Raw genomic sequence first — 15,989 nt, 5'->3', positions numbered from 1 at the left:
CCATTAAAATCTATTACTATTGATTAGTTTTCGAAATGTAAGAACACATTTAATTGGAGAAGAGAAAAATGATGATGTACTGACGATGTAAAGTTTTTTTACACCGTCAAACAATCAGATTTCAAGCATGTGTCACGTTAATTAATAAAATTGAATAAAAAGATAGATTTTCATTTTCTCACATTCTTAAAACATATTTATTTTTCCCAAAATTAATTGTGTTGGAACATGGGCACTCCTTTGACTAACTATTATATATTCTAAGTTGATATTTGCTTTATGTAAATCGTTCTCCTCCTCTTCATAATTGGTAATAGGCGACATTACAATGGTGTCACCGTTTGTACTCGTTCTATGCCTAACTCTTCTGCTTCTATTTTTCTTCAACCACAAACACAGAACCATCAAGAAATCACCACCTCGCCCACCAGGTCCAAGAGGCTTACCCATAATTGGTAATCTTCATCAATTGGACAATTCTGTTCTTTTTCTGCAACTCCGGCAATTCTCAAAGATCTATGGCCCATTATTTTCCCTTCAATTCGGTTTAAGACCAGCTATTGTTGTTTCTTCAGCTAAAATTGCCAAGGAAGTACTCAAAACCAATGACCTTGTGTTCTCTGATCGACCCAACTTACCATCCCAACAGAAATTATGCTATAAAGGATATGATATGGTATTCCAACCATACAATGATTCTTGGAGAGAAATCAGAAAAATCTGTGTTGTCCACATCCTCAGCAACAAGCGAGTCTCAACCTTTGCCTCCACAAGAAAGTTTGAGGTCAAGCAAATGATAAAAAAGATATCAGAGCAAGCTTCTTCATCGGTTGTTACAAACTTGAGTGAACTACTCATATCTCTGTCAAGCACTATAATATGCAGGATTGCCTTTGGGAGAAGGTATGAGGATGAAGGAACAGAGAAAAGCAAGTTCCATGATATGCTGAACGAGTTTCAGGCCCTGCTGGCTACTTTCTTTGTTTCAGATTATATTCCTTTCACGGGTTGGATCGATAAACTAACCGGATTGAACGCCCGTTTGGACAAAAATTTCAAGGAGATGGATCAGTTCTACCAAGATGTCATTGATGAACACATGGATCCCAATAGACAGAAACCAGAGGAAGAGGATATAGTTGATGTGTTGCTTCGACTCAAGAAACAGGATACGCTTTCAATTGATCTCACTACGAATCACATCAAGGGGATCCTCATGGAATGTTGTTTAATTCTATCCTCACCTTTAATTTTCCTTATAGTTGAACTCCTTTTTGATGTCCAAGAAACATTTTCCTTAGGGCGTTGGGTCACATTTCTTATATCGTATTCACCTCGCTCTTTCTTAATTAACTCGCACTTGATTTTTATTACAGGACATGCTTGTAGCTGCAACAGATACCACTGCAGCTACAGTAGTTTGGGCTATGACTGCCTTAATTAAAAACCCAAGAGTTATGAAGAAACTTCAAGAAGAAGTTAGGAATTTTGGAGGAGGCATAAAAAAATTCCTAGACGAAGAAGATGTTCAAGAGTTTCCTTATCTGAAGGTAGTGATAAAAGAGACACTGAGATTGCACCTACCAGCCCCACTCCTTGTGCCAAGACAATCAAATGAAAATTGCCTTATAGATGGCTACCACATTCTAGCAAAGACAATGGTGTATGTGAATGCTTGGGCAATTCATAGAGATCCACAGATTTGGAAAGACCCAGAAGAATTTTATCCAGAGAGATTTTTAGATAGTTCTATAAATTTTCAAGGGTTAGATTTTGAACTGATTCCTTTCGGAGCGGGTCGTAGAATGTGCCCAGGTTCGGCTATGGCGCTTGCATCCGTGGAACTTATCCTTGCTAATCTTATGTATTCTTTTGATTGGGAACTGCCACATGGGTTGGTCAAAGAAGACATCGATACTGAAATATTGCCAGGAATCACTCAACACAAGAAGCATCCTCTCTGCCTTTATGCCAGATGTGTGAATACCACATAGATTTGTAAGAAAAATAATTAAGGTCAGGTTATTACTCATTGTCTTGTTTGTGTTGAACTTTTAATTTCCTAGTTTTTGTTGTTTATAGTTGAAATTGGAAATAACCACCAGATGTTCCCGATCCCCTCTTTAACAATGAGGCTAGAGGTATGATTTTTCTCATGGGGATTAAGTACATTTTGTGGCTAACCAATTATCATTTAGTGCAAGTATCTTCAACGATAGAGTTAATCAGTACAATCAACAATAAGTACACATGTCTAAGGAAGAAATTAAAAAACAAATGTACCATATTATTTCCATTCTGTTGTCTATTTTTTTAAAGTTTTGTACTGAAAATAATTAATGAATCCAATAAAAATTGCTTTTACGATTCCTATATATAAAATTTTCATAATAAAAATATATTGTAACTAATTAAAAAAAATAAGAAAGGAAAATGAAAACTATGCCTGGTTGTTGATGAGATTTAAATATTTTCATGTGTATTTACATCCCAATTTTCTCCTATTAAGTTGATATGCTAATTATTATTATTATTGAAAATAGAAGATAAATTTTATTTGAGATGTTATCAACCAATACATGAAGATTAGAGTATAAAGTTATCTTTGTGAGTGATTATACATAAAAATTTAATCAAGGGAATTAGTGTTCTAATCTTTACAAAAAACTATGATTATATGTGAAATTAGGATTCTAAAACTAATTAAATTATCTCCGAATTAGTGTAATTATTTTTACAACATCTGAAAACAAAATAATTAACATTTGGACTCTCAATAATCCTTAAATAATTACACTTTAAGGACCCCTGGGCCTTGATTGAATCACCTAAGTGTGACCACCCAAGTACACTTGACACTTGATGAAGATGGCCATTAGCCTCACTTGCCACTCATCCTTCTTAGCCCTCTCTCTATAAATCCACTCTACATTTAGTTTTGAAGACTTGCAGCCCCTCACTCTCGAACTCTCTGGCCTTATGTTCACGAGAGAAGCTTTGATCTCTCCCAAGCAACTCTTAACTTGTTCTTCATCTTTCTAATTTGTTCTTCACACAATTTCCTTCAATTCACCCAAAAATCTTTAGAATCATGCTTGTGGGTGAATAAGAAGCGATTCTGGAAAGTTTTGAGAAGATTCTGGGTTGGTTTGATTGATTTCTGGGTTCATGTCTATTCTTCATTGCCACCATGGCTTTGAAGATTCCGGCGATAACCTAGACTTTCAACATGCCTTTCTCTCTTGTCCGTCCTCGTTTGCCACGTCGAGACCACTCACGTGCTCATTGAGGAGAAGCGAACATTGTGCCACCCTCAACTTACCTCCTGCGATGACGGCCGTCGCGAGCTCCGCTGCCATCTTCATCATCTCCGACAAGCAAGTTCTGGAATTTTCCATACACACACACACACACACACACACACACACACACACACACACATATATATATATATATATATATATATTAAGGACAGCTCAATTCCTGAGAAGAAGCTACACTTGATACATTAAATCCTATCGTCTAGCTCAAAGTGAAAAATGGTAAGAAAGCAGAAGGATCGTCTAAGGAAAGAAGCCTATCGAATGAAGAATAAAGTATGTTCGTAGGCTCTGCTTTCCAGCCACCCTTTTCAGACAATCATTTGTGAAGAGCAGGTGCTGGATATTTTACAAAATCAACCATGTGTGCATTTTAGAACATTGATATAAATGGAGCGAAGTAGCTGGTTACCTCCGAAGTTTCCCTCAGGATAGCCAGAGCCCATTGCTCTTTACATTCATTATAAGAACTGTGAAATTCTAGTTCCCTTAGGACAAATGTCCTATGCGATGTCGGGACAATCGATTAGAACAACAGGTTACTTAACAGCAGAATAAACTCAAACATAAAGAAACAAGACACAAGAATTGGTAACCCAGTTCAGTGAAAAAGACTTTCACCTACGTCTGGAGGGCTTTCCCCAAAGAAAGGAAATCCATTATCTCAAGATTCAGGAACTACAAACACTCATGAACACAACAAGTTCATAGTTCTTTTCCTAATCTACCCAGTGTATTTCTACTTAGTATCTCAACCTACGTATGAGAGCCTCTCTCACTTTCTCTCAATCACTGCCACAGTGATTGGTAACAACAAATAACAAGAGTGTTTGAACAACCAAACTCAACACAGAACACAGTCTTGCCTTATAGAATCAGAGAGCAAGACTAGTTCACAATTAACAAGAACAAAGCACAACTCACAAACCTAAAACACTTGATCTTCAATCTTAGCTTCCGTCTCTTCAAGTTTTAGGTCTTTGTTCTTTATATACTTCAGCAGAGGCGACACTAGGGTTAGTTGGGCTGAAGAACATGATTGATATACACAAACTCAAACGCAATCTTCCAAGATATGATTTGCGTAACAACCAAGTAAAAGATAGAAACAAATCCTCAATCATAGATTTATCCCAAGAATAAACAACCCGCAAACAACTCCCTTCAATCAGTTACTTGAACCTCAAGTAACAGTAAAACAAATCTTTAAACAGATAACAAAGGGACCCACTTTGCACCCCAGTCAGTGGATGGATGTCCTGGCTTCACAGAATCAGATGTCACGACATCTGCTTCGACATCAGGTTGTTTTTAACAAAATGCAAGACAACAAAGAAACAACAAACTGTTTCAATAACTTTGCTAGTGTCTCGTGTAGAGTCCAACAAAGCAATTCATCACAGTCGCTTGTATTCATGGCTTAATGAGCTAAAGGAAATCATGTGTGGGAATCGATATACATGCAAAAATTACTTCATGGAGTAAGTTAATTACTTAAGAGATTTCTGTCCATCTACTATGGTAATTGAGAAGTTATTGAAAAATCCCTCAGATCAAAAACAAGGGGGAGCTAGATGGAAATCTCAGATCTGGTGTTGGTGGGCATTTGATGGTTGTTAAAGGTTATAGATATGGGTGTGGGTGTTGGTGGGGGTATTGGCTAGGGTGGTTCGGTGGGTGTTGAGTTATGTCATGGTGGAGAGATGGTGATTGGGATGAGGATGAAGAAGGATGGAAAATGATGAAGAAGGATGAAGAACTTGGGTGAATAAGAAGAAGAAGAACCTGGGTGGATGAGAAAAAAGGAGATTGATGATGGTGATTATTAGCATTAGTTTAATACTCTCTCCGTTCCAAAATTATTGTTGTTTTAGTTTTTTACATATTTTTCAAAATGGTTGATGTTTTAGGATTTCAAGACTATTTATCACATCTTCTTCCATATATACCCTCATTTAATATTATATCTCTCACCTACCACCTCAAATTCTCACCAATCATAAGTCTTATCAATTACTTAATCAATAACTATCATTCTCTCTTTTGAATAAAACTCAACTTTAAATAGAGGTGTGTTAGCCAATTTCATATCAATTAATGAGCTCTTAAACTGTGTGCATTTCCTGAAACAACAACCATTTTGGAATGGAGGGAGTATTAATTATATTATTAATTATTTTATTAATTTTTATTAATTATTTATTATTTTGTAATAATTATTTATCTGATTTGGAATTTAAATAAATTAAAGAAAAAAGAAAATACACATAGGCAAAATGGAGCATGTAAGCATTATGTGTTGATCATGCTGGCGACAGAGACTAAAACCAAACAATTTCATAAACGTTAGAGACGTCCTCCCACAATTACTCTGACGAAGAACTAAAACAAAAAATGGTGTAAATGATAGCAACCAAAAACGTAATTAAGCCTAATTTCTATATCAGGCTAGACCTAATTTATACTTATATCTAAGCAGTGAAGGAGATGATTCAATAAGAGCTAATAATTGTGTTATACCATACTCAGTGACGGATGCAGAAATTTAATGTTGTGAGGGCAATATATATATATATATATATATATATATATATATATATATATTCGTAAAAAAATTTAACACATATTATTAGAAGTGAGACATTTTTTACTAAAGGAGACACAAGTGAGGACATTTTTTATAAAGGGACCATAAAAAACCACAAACTTTTACTACTCAAGTGACAGCATTTAGCAATGTGGAATACAAGTGAGACATTTTTTTTACCAAAGGTGCCATATAAAAGACATACTTTTATACTTAATTTTTTTTTTCTAGTGATTTTTTACAAAATCAAGTGAGGGCACTTGCCCTCATAGTCACCTACCTACATCCGTACCTGACTATACTATTAACTTGGGTGGGGTGGGGGTGAGAATAGGTTGTGCCTAGGTAGGCTTTGCTTAAATAGGCCTAGCCTGTTTAAAAATTTATATGCCTGAGCCTGCCCTGTGACCTGTCAAAGGCTTTGTTTTGAGCCTGGTCTGCCCTGCCCGAAAGTCTGGCTTGGCCTGGTAGCCTATTTAAAAGCTCGTTTCACAACAAGAGTTTTACATTTTCTAAAAAACTTATATATAAAGAAGCTATCAAACTTATAAGCTGACGGGTTAAAACATACTAATTTGTTTTTTCAACAATCAAACTTATAATATTATAAGCTACTAGGTAAAGATGAAACTAAACGAGATTATATTGGTTTCTTAGAGTTATAGTGCAAATTTAAAATCACACTTCATATAATGGTATTTAAATACTTCATATAACTATTTCTAAATATATTTATAACTTTTAATCATTATATAAGTCAATTTGGTTAAATGTATAAAAATGTCAATAAGTATATAATATTAAGATATTATGAAAAATTTCTGATCATATATAAGTAATCATTTCTAATAAGTATATAAGTCAATTTGATTAAATTTATACTAATCATATTTACAATGTACTAACAAAATACTAATCATATTTACTTAAATAGGCTAGCCTATAAGGCTTACAAGACTTGTTGAATGGCATGAGATTGACCTTTTTAACTAAATAGGTTTTTTAAAAAACCTAAGCCTTGCCTATTTACCAATTTGACCTGACCTGGCCTAGACATGTGGTAGGTTAGGCCATAGGCGCCTACGAACGACCTGACCTATTCTCACCCCTAGGTGGGTAGCTCACATGGTTGAGCTAAGGATAATTGCTAGTGAAGGGTTAGAGTTCGAACCTTGAGGAGGGATAATTTGTACTAATTTACTTACAACATTTTCCTATTAAAAAAAGAGTTTAATGGATATGCACTGTCAGTGTAAAACTGTTTTACACTGACAACCAATCACAGCGTGCCACGTACGTGGAATAATAACTTTCACCTTAAATTTTAATTAAAAGAAGAATATATTTGCTGATGTGGCGGAATTTAATTGGGTGACTGTAAATTTTTTTTAAACAAACTTTACACTAACTGTGCACACATTAAATTCAAAAAAAAATTATACTATTAACTTATTTTATTCATAATGGTGATAGAAAATTGAAGAGTAAAAATTAATATAAAAGACAACGGATATATTAGGAATGAGATAGAAAATTTTAAAGTGAGAACATGATTTGTTTTCTTTAATGCATGTCCAAAGACCTTAAGTGACAAATACCCCAAGGAAGTGGTGAATTCTACCATACCCTCATTGTATGGTACATGACTGACGCGACTTGACGTGTACCAATAGGAAACTGACATCTAATAGTGTATTTGAATTTTTTATTCATTTTAAAACATATATGGTAAAAAGAAGATACACTGACTTAAATGTTATTGGTCCACGTCACATCTTGTATCATGCCCCAACTAAGTGTTGAGGTATCCTAGCAAGCACCCAAGGAAGTTAGTCTTATAGTTGCCGGCGATAAAATATTAAAAAACCAAAAACAAGAGAGTATTTTACTATACTCTGTTTATTACTCGATGTGGCTACTTTCTTTTATTGAATTCATAATGTAATGCATTAAAGTGAGGGCTGTCTAATGACAAGACGATTAACTGAATGAATGCAACATGAATTGCAGGAGTTCCACTCGAAGCTTTCTAGCCAGTTCCTTCACGCTCATCCTGAACTCCTCATCCATCTGCATTTGCAACAGGTTCAACAAAATTATACATGTATATAGTTACAAACTTGGAAGATATATAGGAGCAAAGTGACAATAGGCTAATAAAATAAGACATCGATACTTCTTAGCAGAAGTAGTAAATTGTATACCTCAGCTATGATGGTTATGTCCAATTTGGAGGTCCCGAAAAGCAAGGCACTGCTATTGATCACAGATAGATGAAGATTATCTATCTCTTTGAGTATGTTCATCAACACCCCCTCCTGTTTATCACAGTGAATTCGGATCAACACTTTGTTCTCTGACACCCTTGCCTCAACTTCAGGCTGTGAGACATTATTATTTGCGGTGCCTGAATTTGAGGATGTGTTTGAGACATCATCGTCCACCACAGAGGACTCAGATTTCTCAACATACACCACAGACTCTGCGCTTTTCCTTTTGATTTGCTCTTCCTGAAGCTTCACCTGCTCTTGGAGCTGTTTCATATACTGTATAGCGTCCCCCAGCACAGAAGCCTTATCAATCTGCATAATATACATACCCTTCAATAATCAGTACAAAAAGGAAATGTATCCACTTAATTAACTAATAAGCAGAGAAAAAACTCTGTTCCGGAGGGTTAGCTCAAGTTGTAAGAGTTAGGGCGATGAAGGGTAAAGCCCTGAGGAACTAACTTACTAACATTACTAACAACTAACATTTGCCTATAAAAAGAAGAAGAAAAAAAAGCAGAGAAAGAATTCTGAATTTGAAACCTTTTTGAGGCCCGGAATCAGAACTGAAAGAGCTATGAACTGCTGGCTAATCTTTTCTCTCCTCTTTCTCTCAGCCATTATGTGATCGTGAGCTTGGTGAGGAGATCTGACCCTCTCCCTCTCATGTACTTTGCGTTTTGGTTCCTTCTTTTGACAATTCAAGGACCTCTTTGAGGGAAAATTAGACCTGTTCTCATGCTGATTCACATTCACATTCACAGCATTGTCTTTTGACTTCAAGGTCGAATCAAAGTTCAAAATTGGTGCTTCGTTCTCATTGTTAAATGAAAGAATATAGAAGGGAGAAGCACCATTCTGCAGTGGGAAGTTCGCGGTGTCAGCCGTCTTAAGTGCCTTGGAAGGCTTCTCGAAGCTGTTTTCATCATCCCCTGAGGAGAAAGAGTGGTTGCTATCGTTAGAGAAAGATGTTTGCAAGTTCAGCTCTTGTAGTGGAGTAGGGTCTTCAGATAGGAAACTCTCATCTAACCAGATTGTGTCGGGTTCATTGAGGAAATCGCAATCCTCTAGTTCCTGGGAAAACAGAGGAAAAAGGGAACTCAGTTACTAGAGTTAGTTTTGCTTTGTTCACAAATTAAAATATGCATGCAGTTGAAAACAAACATGAAACGTGTTGAATTTACCAAGTCACACAACCAACTAGTCCATGATTCTTCCTCTGATGGTGACATCATTCAGCTAGCAAGCTGCAATATCTATTTCAGTGACTAGTGAGAATGCTTAGGACCAATGAACTTGAAACAAAAGAAAGTTCAGGCAATTGGTTTAGACACTTTTTTTATTTGATTTTATCACAAAAAAGTCAATGGCCAAGATCTGATACAGAGTGTAGGATCATTAAATTTTGATATCATTGGGATTCTTGATTCATAGCAGTAGCATTAAGAAAACTTAACTACTTATTAAAAAACATTAGAAGAGATCATCAACAGCGCTGCAACCATAAAATATAACCAGGCTCGGATCTTCAGGAACCTTTGCAGGAAATTTGTTATTTAGAAAAAAATGATTTCAAGGGCTACGAAAGTTTATTATTTTAGTCGTAAGTCTGTGACCCGTATCTTTCCTCATACAGTTGTTTTTTTTTAAATGGAAATTGTATTAAAAAGAGAGATCAAGTAGGCACCAAGGCTCGTACATCATCCTGAACCAAGGATTCAACCTTTGTGGGGAACTTCCTCAATCCACACGGTTTGACCAAATGCCTCCGAATGGCGACCAAGGTAATCCGCCACCTTATTTCCAGAACGTTTAACAAAAGATACATCAAAATAAGCAAAACCAGGGGCTAAAAGCCTACAATCTGTCAAAATCAAAAATAAATAAGAGCATCCTACTTCCTTCTTATGCCAAGCTTGATAGAGGCTTAAGCAATCAGTTTCCATGCATACTCGCCAGAAGCCTAAGTCCATAGCCAACCCAATAGACCATTTGAAGGCGCTTGCTTCAGCCAAGAGAGGGGAAAAATCTGCCATTAGAGGAGCTGTAGCAGCTGCCATAATCTCGCCCTCAGTGTTTCGACCCACACACGCATACCCACTCGCTGCATTGTTCCGCCAAGATGCATCAAAATTCATTTTGATGATGTCCGTTCCAGGTGGTGACCAAGTCGACGTCATGGGTGGTCTAGTAGCCGGAGGCACCAGCAAGGATGCTTCGCGCGCTAGCAGCAACTCGAGGCGCGGAGCCGCTCTATGAAAGATGAGAGCATTCCGAGCCTCCCAGAATATGTAGCATAAAGTGCAGAATTGTGCCAAGGTCTGGGAATCTACAACCTTTGAAAAACCTGCATGAAATCATGGAAATCAACCTCAGCATCCAAACGCAAACCCAGTGGGGATGTGAACCACCATTGTCGAACCCGAGAACATAACAACAGCACATGTCCCGTCGTCTCCGGCGCTTCTCCGCGGAAAGGGCAAACTTCATCCACGTTCATGTCGCGAGCCCGCAAGAAACTCCGCATAGGAAGGATCTTCAGCCAGCCGCACCACACAACTTCCAAACATCGTGGAAGGGTCGGGGCTTTCCATAGCACCTTCCAGAACGATGTTGGAAGCTCATGAGAAGAAGAAGTAGAAGAAGAAGAAGAAGAAGAAGAAGAAGAAGAAGAAGACGCCTGGCCAGCTATCACCTTGCTCCTTGCTACCGCATGACCTAATTTTGTGTTGTATTTGTCGTTGACTGTATGAGGCCATTAAATGGTGTCCGCTGTAGGAGCCGTAGAGAGGAAGCTTTAAAATCCCAACCGCAGTAGTAGGCCAAAACAGGAAGTCTATCATGTCACGGTTCCATCGTTGTTGTCCAGGCATAAATAAATCAGAAACCCGTTTGCTTCCATGCTCTTGGGAAACATCATCTTTGTATATCAACGGGCATCCAGGAGGAAGCCACCTCTCTGTATCCGCTTCCAAAAGCCTGCGAGTTTGTTCAAGCTAGACCACGCATAGCTTGGTCTTCCACCCTTTTTCGCTTCCCACAATGATGAATGAGAAAAATACACTGCCTTGTACACTTGGGACATTAGGAGACCAGGATTGCGATGAATACGCCACCAATTTTTACCCACTAAAGCTAAGTTGAAAGCTTTAAAGTCTCTGAAGCCTAGGCCTCCATCCAGCTTGGACCTACAAAGCTTGTCCCATCTCATCTAATGAAGGCCTCGCTTAGAAGCATCCCCACTCCAGAAAAAGCGGCTTATCATGCCATCAATCTCTTTGTACAGACCATCAAGCAGGATAAAGCAAGACATGACATATGAGGGGATAGCCTGAGCCGCGGCTTTAATAAGCACCTTACGCCCAGCTCGCGATAAGGAACGTTCCTTTTATCCCTTGAGCTTTTTCCAAACCCGTTATTTAACAAAACATAAAATTTGGTTTTTCGACTTGCCAATGATCGTTGGGAGGCCCAAGTATTTCTTATAAATCTCAACCGCCTTTACACCAATAAACTGTTTAAGTTCATCAAATCTATTTGCAGGCACATTTCGTCTACAAGCGAGCATGGGTTTCTCAAGATTCACCACTAGACCAGAAGCTTGTTCATAGGTCACAAGGATATTTTTAATACATTCCGCCTGTTGTTGCTCAGCACGTGCAAAGATGATACTGTCATCTACAAACAAAAGATGTGAGATCACAGGGGCAGTGCGCGCAATTTTTATGCCGCTAAGAGATGAGTTTGCAACCTCTTTCTCTATTAAAGCGGAGAAAACCTACCCACATAATATAAATAAGTATGGGGATAGAGGGTCTCCATGTCTCAAGCCCCTTCCTGACCCAAAGGCGGGTTGGAGGTTACCATTCAACATGATTTGAAACTCTACCGTCGACACACACCCCATAATAAAAGACACCCAAGAAGATGGGAAACCCATCTTCGTCATTACACTTGCCAAAAAAGGTCATTCAATTCTGTCATAAGCTTTAGACATGTCAAGATTTAGAGCCATCACGCCATTACGGCCACAAATCTTGCTTTTCATATAGCGAAAGCATTCAAACGCTATCAGTGCGTTGTTAGTGATCAAACGACCTGGGACAAACGCACTTTGAGCCATACTAATGATGTCAGGAAGAACCAATTTTAGCCTATTGGCAATTGTTTTTGTAATGATCTTAAAAAGAACATTACATAAACTTATCGGACGAAACTGGTTCGCATGCACAGGTTTTTTAACTTTTGGAATTAAAACTAACAAAGTTTCATTGATATTACTTGGTGACACCTGACCATGCAGCACCTGCAAGCAGAAGTGAGCTACGTCATCACCAATTATTGGCCAATTTTTTTGGTAAAACAGAGCGGGCATCCCGTCCAACCCAGGGGCTTTTGTCGGATGCATTTGGAAGAGAGCGTCTTCCACCTCCTCCCTAGAAAAAGGGGCTGTCAGAGTTGCAATATGAGCCTCATTTAACCTGCTTGACACCAAGTCGGTCACCACACCAACATTCATTAGATTTGTTGAGGTAAAAAGCTCCTCAAAATAATTCGATAGCACTGTACCAATATCCATATCCTCTACCCAACTCCTCCTGTCATCATCCACCAATTTCTCTATCATATTTATTTTTTTCCTTTGAGATGCTTTTTGGTGGAAGAAATGTGTGTTCCTATCACCATGTTTTAGCCAGTTGGCTCTAGATCTTTGTGCCCACATGACCTCTTCTTTCCTCAATAAGTCCTCCAGAACCTGTTCTGTCTCTTTTGTCCTGTGCACATCCTCATCTATCTGACATTCCCTCTCCAATTTCTACAAAAGCACCTGGGCCTCTGAGATTGTTTTCGGTATGTCTCCAAACTTGTGTCCCCCCCAGCTGTCAAGGGCCTGTCCCATCTCTCCAATTTTTCCTATCAAGTCATGGCCAACCCCCTCCTAGACGTCAGATACCAAAGCTTCACACTCTGGCATATCTTGGAGCCACATTTCTTCGAATTGGTAACGATGCTCCCTTCTTGTCTCATGCCTCCTGTTGAAACTACAATAAACCCTGATCGGGTTGTGGTTCGACTTAAATTTGGGTAGATGAGTAACATGTGTAATTGGCCACAGGTGATGCCAATTGTCATTGACCAAAGCATAGTCCAAACGCTCTTGAATGGTATGAGAATCGTGTCTCTTGTTCGACCAAGTGAATCTGTATCCCGAAAAGCCCACCTCGATTAGGCCATTATCAACACAAGGTCTTGTCGCCTCCTCTAAACAGATCATGTTTACTGGTTCACCTCCCAAATTGTCAAAAGGGCTGAGAAGGTCGTTAAAATCTCCCACACACATCCAAGTTATATTCACCTCGGGTTTTAGACGCGCTATTAAAGCCCACATTTCTTTTTTTCCTAGCTTCCTCTGGAAAACCATAAATAGCTAATACCTGCATTTGTTCCTCAGCCACAGAGGGGTTAATAAACAATAAAATGTGATTAAGGGAGAAGTTTAATACCTGAATATCAAAATCTTCGCCCCACGCCAAGCAAAAGCCACATGCTCTGGAATGACCCTCCCTTGAGCAATCCACAGGGAAGTGGTGCACCTCCGCTCTGTCCCATCCAATAAAGCCTGCAAGTCTGCCACCTAGCGATCTTGTTATCTCCCCTGTTCGTAGACTGACTCAAAGGTTGAAGACACGAACCCAGAAAGTAGCCCTTATCAATGGAACCTGTGAGGGAATGGAGCTCATGTCAAACACTGCCATGATCACAACGAAGCGGTTGACATACCACATCCCTCCTTGAATAGCAAAGTTCCTCTCCCTCTTATTGGCGAAGCAATAGAGGAAGAGATTTGGAGAGACCTCTCTGATTTCCACATGATTATGTGATCCCCAAAGCCTGTTGAGCACACTTCTGAACACATGGGTTTGGAGCGCCGCCGGGCATACCAGACGCCCCACCGCCCATACCCCAGCCTCCAGTGTCGGGTTAGCCGCCACCGGCCCAACGTCGATGTCCTCCGCCTCTGATCCACTCAGCGGTAGTGAAGCCTTTCTATTTTCCGACATGGTTGTAGTTTATTTCTAATTTTGATGCTTTTGGATGATTAAGATAAGGTATTCACATTAGAATTTTCTTTTCAATCTCATTTTCACTCACTTTACCTTTTTATCTCTCTTTACATTTCTTATCACATCACATATCATATTACTTTTTTTTTCTTTACTCTTCTTATCACACTATTGGTGTTAGTGAATTCTTTTTTGTCCTTGCAGGTTTTAATCTGTTTGCGGCATGGTGGCGGTCTCTCCCAACAAATGACCTCCTGGGATTCGGGGGATATATAACTGAAAATGGAGATGAGAAACCATACAGAAAGATTTCACTCTCATTTTTTCGCAGTCTATAGGCGTTAAAACTAGAAAGAGGATGAATATTGATAAATACTAGACCGTTAGGATATTTGGTCGACCAACTCCACATTACTGCGCAAAAAATCCTCGTCGGAAGACTAAGCACCTGCAAGTATGAGTTAGTCACCCCCAAAGAATACGTCTATATATATTCATTCTGCCAACACACCAATCAATGTCAAGTGTCGTACGTTGTCCAAAATCAGCCCCCGTAATGTAATAACGTAATCCTTGTCTTCCTCCATCGATATAATAGTGTGATATATACTCTCTACGGGAGACTCAACTATATAAGGTTTTCTCATGCTTAATAAGATCATATCATTTACTGAGAAATCCTTATGTATAACTGTGTTCAACCTACCTACCTTGTTTGAGGGTTTTTTTCATGAATGAATACATTTTTACCCTTTTATAATCCATGAAAAATCCTCCCCAAACAATGTAATTAGATCTTCTCATTTCCTCTAGCTTGCAAGTCGCAAGTCACTAAGGGCCTCCGTCCATGGCACTCTTGCGAGTTTCACTGGTCTGTCCTGATTGCAACGATGTCCCTCTCTTACACATCACAATATTTTCCACCATACACCTATGTCTCGCATCATCCTGTGGTAATAATGTTTAATTGAAAATTTGTGTGATGTCGATTGTGCTAATTGATTTTTTCTTATTTATTTTAGCATCGATAAAAAGTGGGTAGAACCTATCTGCATCAGTTTTTTTTGTCTAAGTTATTCATAGAATTATTTAACATCCTAGTGGACCAATGTGGTTATTTATAAAAATTAAATTAAAAAGATGTGAAATTTTTAAATCACTTATATGAAATATTACTTGTCTATACACCTAGAATGAGGTTAAATAACTTCATGAGGTAATTTAGACAACCCACAAATCAATCAAGGTTGAAACATTTCTCTCTCTATGCACTAACAATGAGTTTCATTTTCTTCCTTGTTTCTCTCTTCTCTCAATCTACTATAGCAAACAGAACATTAATTCAAAAACAATATCTTCCTCAAATGTCAATTACTCTCACAGTACTGTAAGATGTGATTAATTTCACCACAAACACAATTTGTGTGAGGGGGACAATATTATTTATAATAGAAAAAATATAAAATATGCTAAGAAATATTCTAAAGAATAATAAAAGATTCAACCTCCCTTTCAATGGCAAGTCTCCTTTGATAGACATACTTACACTTGAGAACATTTTCTTCAGAATGGAAGGAGACATTGTCAAGAGGGGCAGGAGGAACATTCTTTGGAATATGCCTTCCAGCAAACTTCTTTCTCTCCGCATGCACGATGTCTGGGACATCCGCTTCAACATCTGAGTTAGACTCAGAGACAATAACAGGGGTCTTCTTCTTCTTCTCCTTTTTCTCACTCTTGCTTTTCT

The 15,989-nt window shown here is 38.3% G+C and overlaps 3 protein-coding genes across 3 annotated transcripts; 1 reads left to right on the top strand and 2 right to left on the bottom strand.

Moving 5' to 3' along the window:
- The first annotated feature begins 278 nt into the window (after positions 1 to 278).
- Positions 279 to 2,296, top strand: LOC130749167 (cytochrome P450 71A1-like). The gene is made up of 2 exons (XM_057602476.1): positions 279 to 1,223; positions 1,381 to 2,296. The coding sequence occupies exons 1-2, from the start codon at positions 329 to 331 to the stop codon at positions 1,992 to 1,994; spliced, it is 1,509 nt and encodes a 502-aa protein (XP_057458459.1). The 5' UTR covers positions 279 to 328; the 3' UTR covers positions 1,995 to 2,296.
- A 5,101-nt stretch (positions 2,297 to 7,397) lies between these two features.
- Positions 7,398 to 9,519, bottom strand: LOC130748105 (transcription factor bHLH18-like). Its single transcript, XM_057601250.1, has 4 exons — positions 9,362 to 9,519; positions 8,721 to 9,251; positions 8,112 to 8,489; positions 7,398 to 7,977 (listed from the first exon to the last, which is right to left on the bottom strand). Exons 1-4 carry the CDS (start codon positions 9,410 to 9,412, stop codon positions 7,888 to 7,890), a joined length of 1,050 nt encoding a protein of 349 aa, XP_057457233.1. The 5' UTR covers positions 9,413 to 9,519; the 3' UTR covers positions 7,398 to 7,887.
- Positions 9,520 to 9,895: 376 nt separating this feature from the next.
- Positions 9,896 to 11,262, bottom strand: LOC130743938 (uncharacterized). The gene is made up of 2 exons (XM_057596149.1): positions 11,133 to 11,262; positions 9,896 to 10,524 (listed from the first exon to the last, which is right to left on the bottom strand). Exons 1-2 carry the CDS (start codon positions 11,260 to 11,262, stop codon positions 9,896 to 9,898), a joined length of 759 nt encoding a protein of 252 aa, XP_057452132.1.
- Positions 11,263 to 15,989: the final 4,727 nt, after the last annotated feature.

This window comes from Lotus japonicus, chromosome 3 (genome assembly GCF_012489685.1).
Source record: "Lotus japonicus ecotype B-129 chromosome 3, LjGifu_v1.2".
Lineage (NCBI taxonomy): Eukaryota > Viridiplantae > Streptophyta > Magnoliopsida > Fabales > Fabaceae > Lotus > Lotus japonicus.
The sequence above is the reverse complement of the archived record's forward strand: the minus strand, read 5'-3'. Positions and strand labels throughout refer to the sequence as shown.

Coding starts and splice junctions, on each gene's coding strand:
- LOC130749167 (XM_057602476.1), top strand. CDS start 329: ATGGTGTCACCGTTTGTACTCGTTCTATGCCTAACTCTTCTGCTTCTA. Junction 1,224..1,380: donor CAAGGGGATCCTCATGGAAT/GTTGTTTAATTC, acceptor TATTACAGGACA/TGCTTGTAGCTGCAACAGAT.
- LOC130748105 (XM_057601250.1), bottom strand. CDS start 9,412: ATGATGTCACCATCAGAGGAAGAATCATGGACTAGTTGGTTGTGTGAC. Junction 9,252..9,361: donor CTAGTTGGTTGTGTGACTTG/GTAAATTCAACA, acceptor CTGTTTTCCCAG/GAACTAGAGGATTGCGATTT. Junction 7,978..8,111: donor ACATAACCATCATAGCTGAG/GTATACAATTTA, acceptor TTGCAAATGCAG/ATGGATGAGGAGTTCAGGAT.
- LOC130743938 (XM_057596149.1), bottom strand. CDS start 11,262: ATGTCCCAAGTGTACAAGGCAGTGTATTTTTCTCATTCATCATTGTGG. Junction 10,525..11,132: donor TTGGAAGCGGATACAGAGAG/GTGGCTTCCTCC, acceptor GATTTCATGCAG/GTTTTTCAAAGGTTGTAGAT.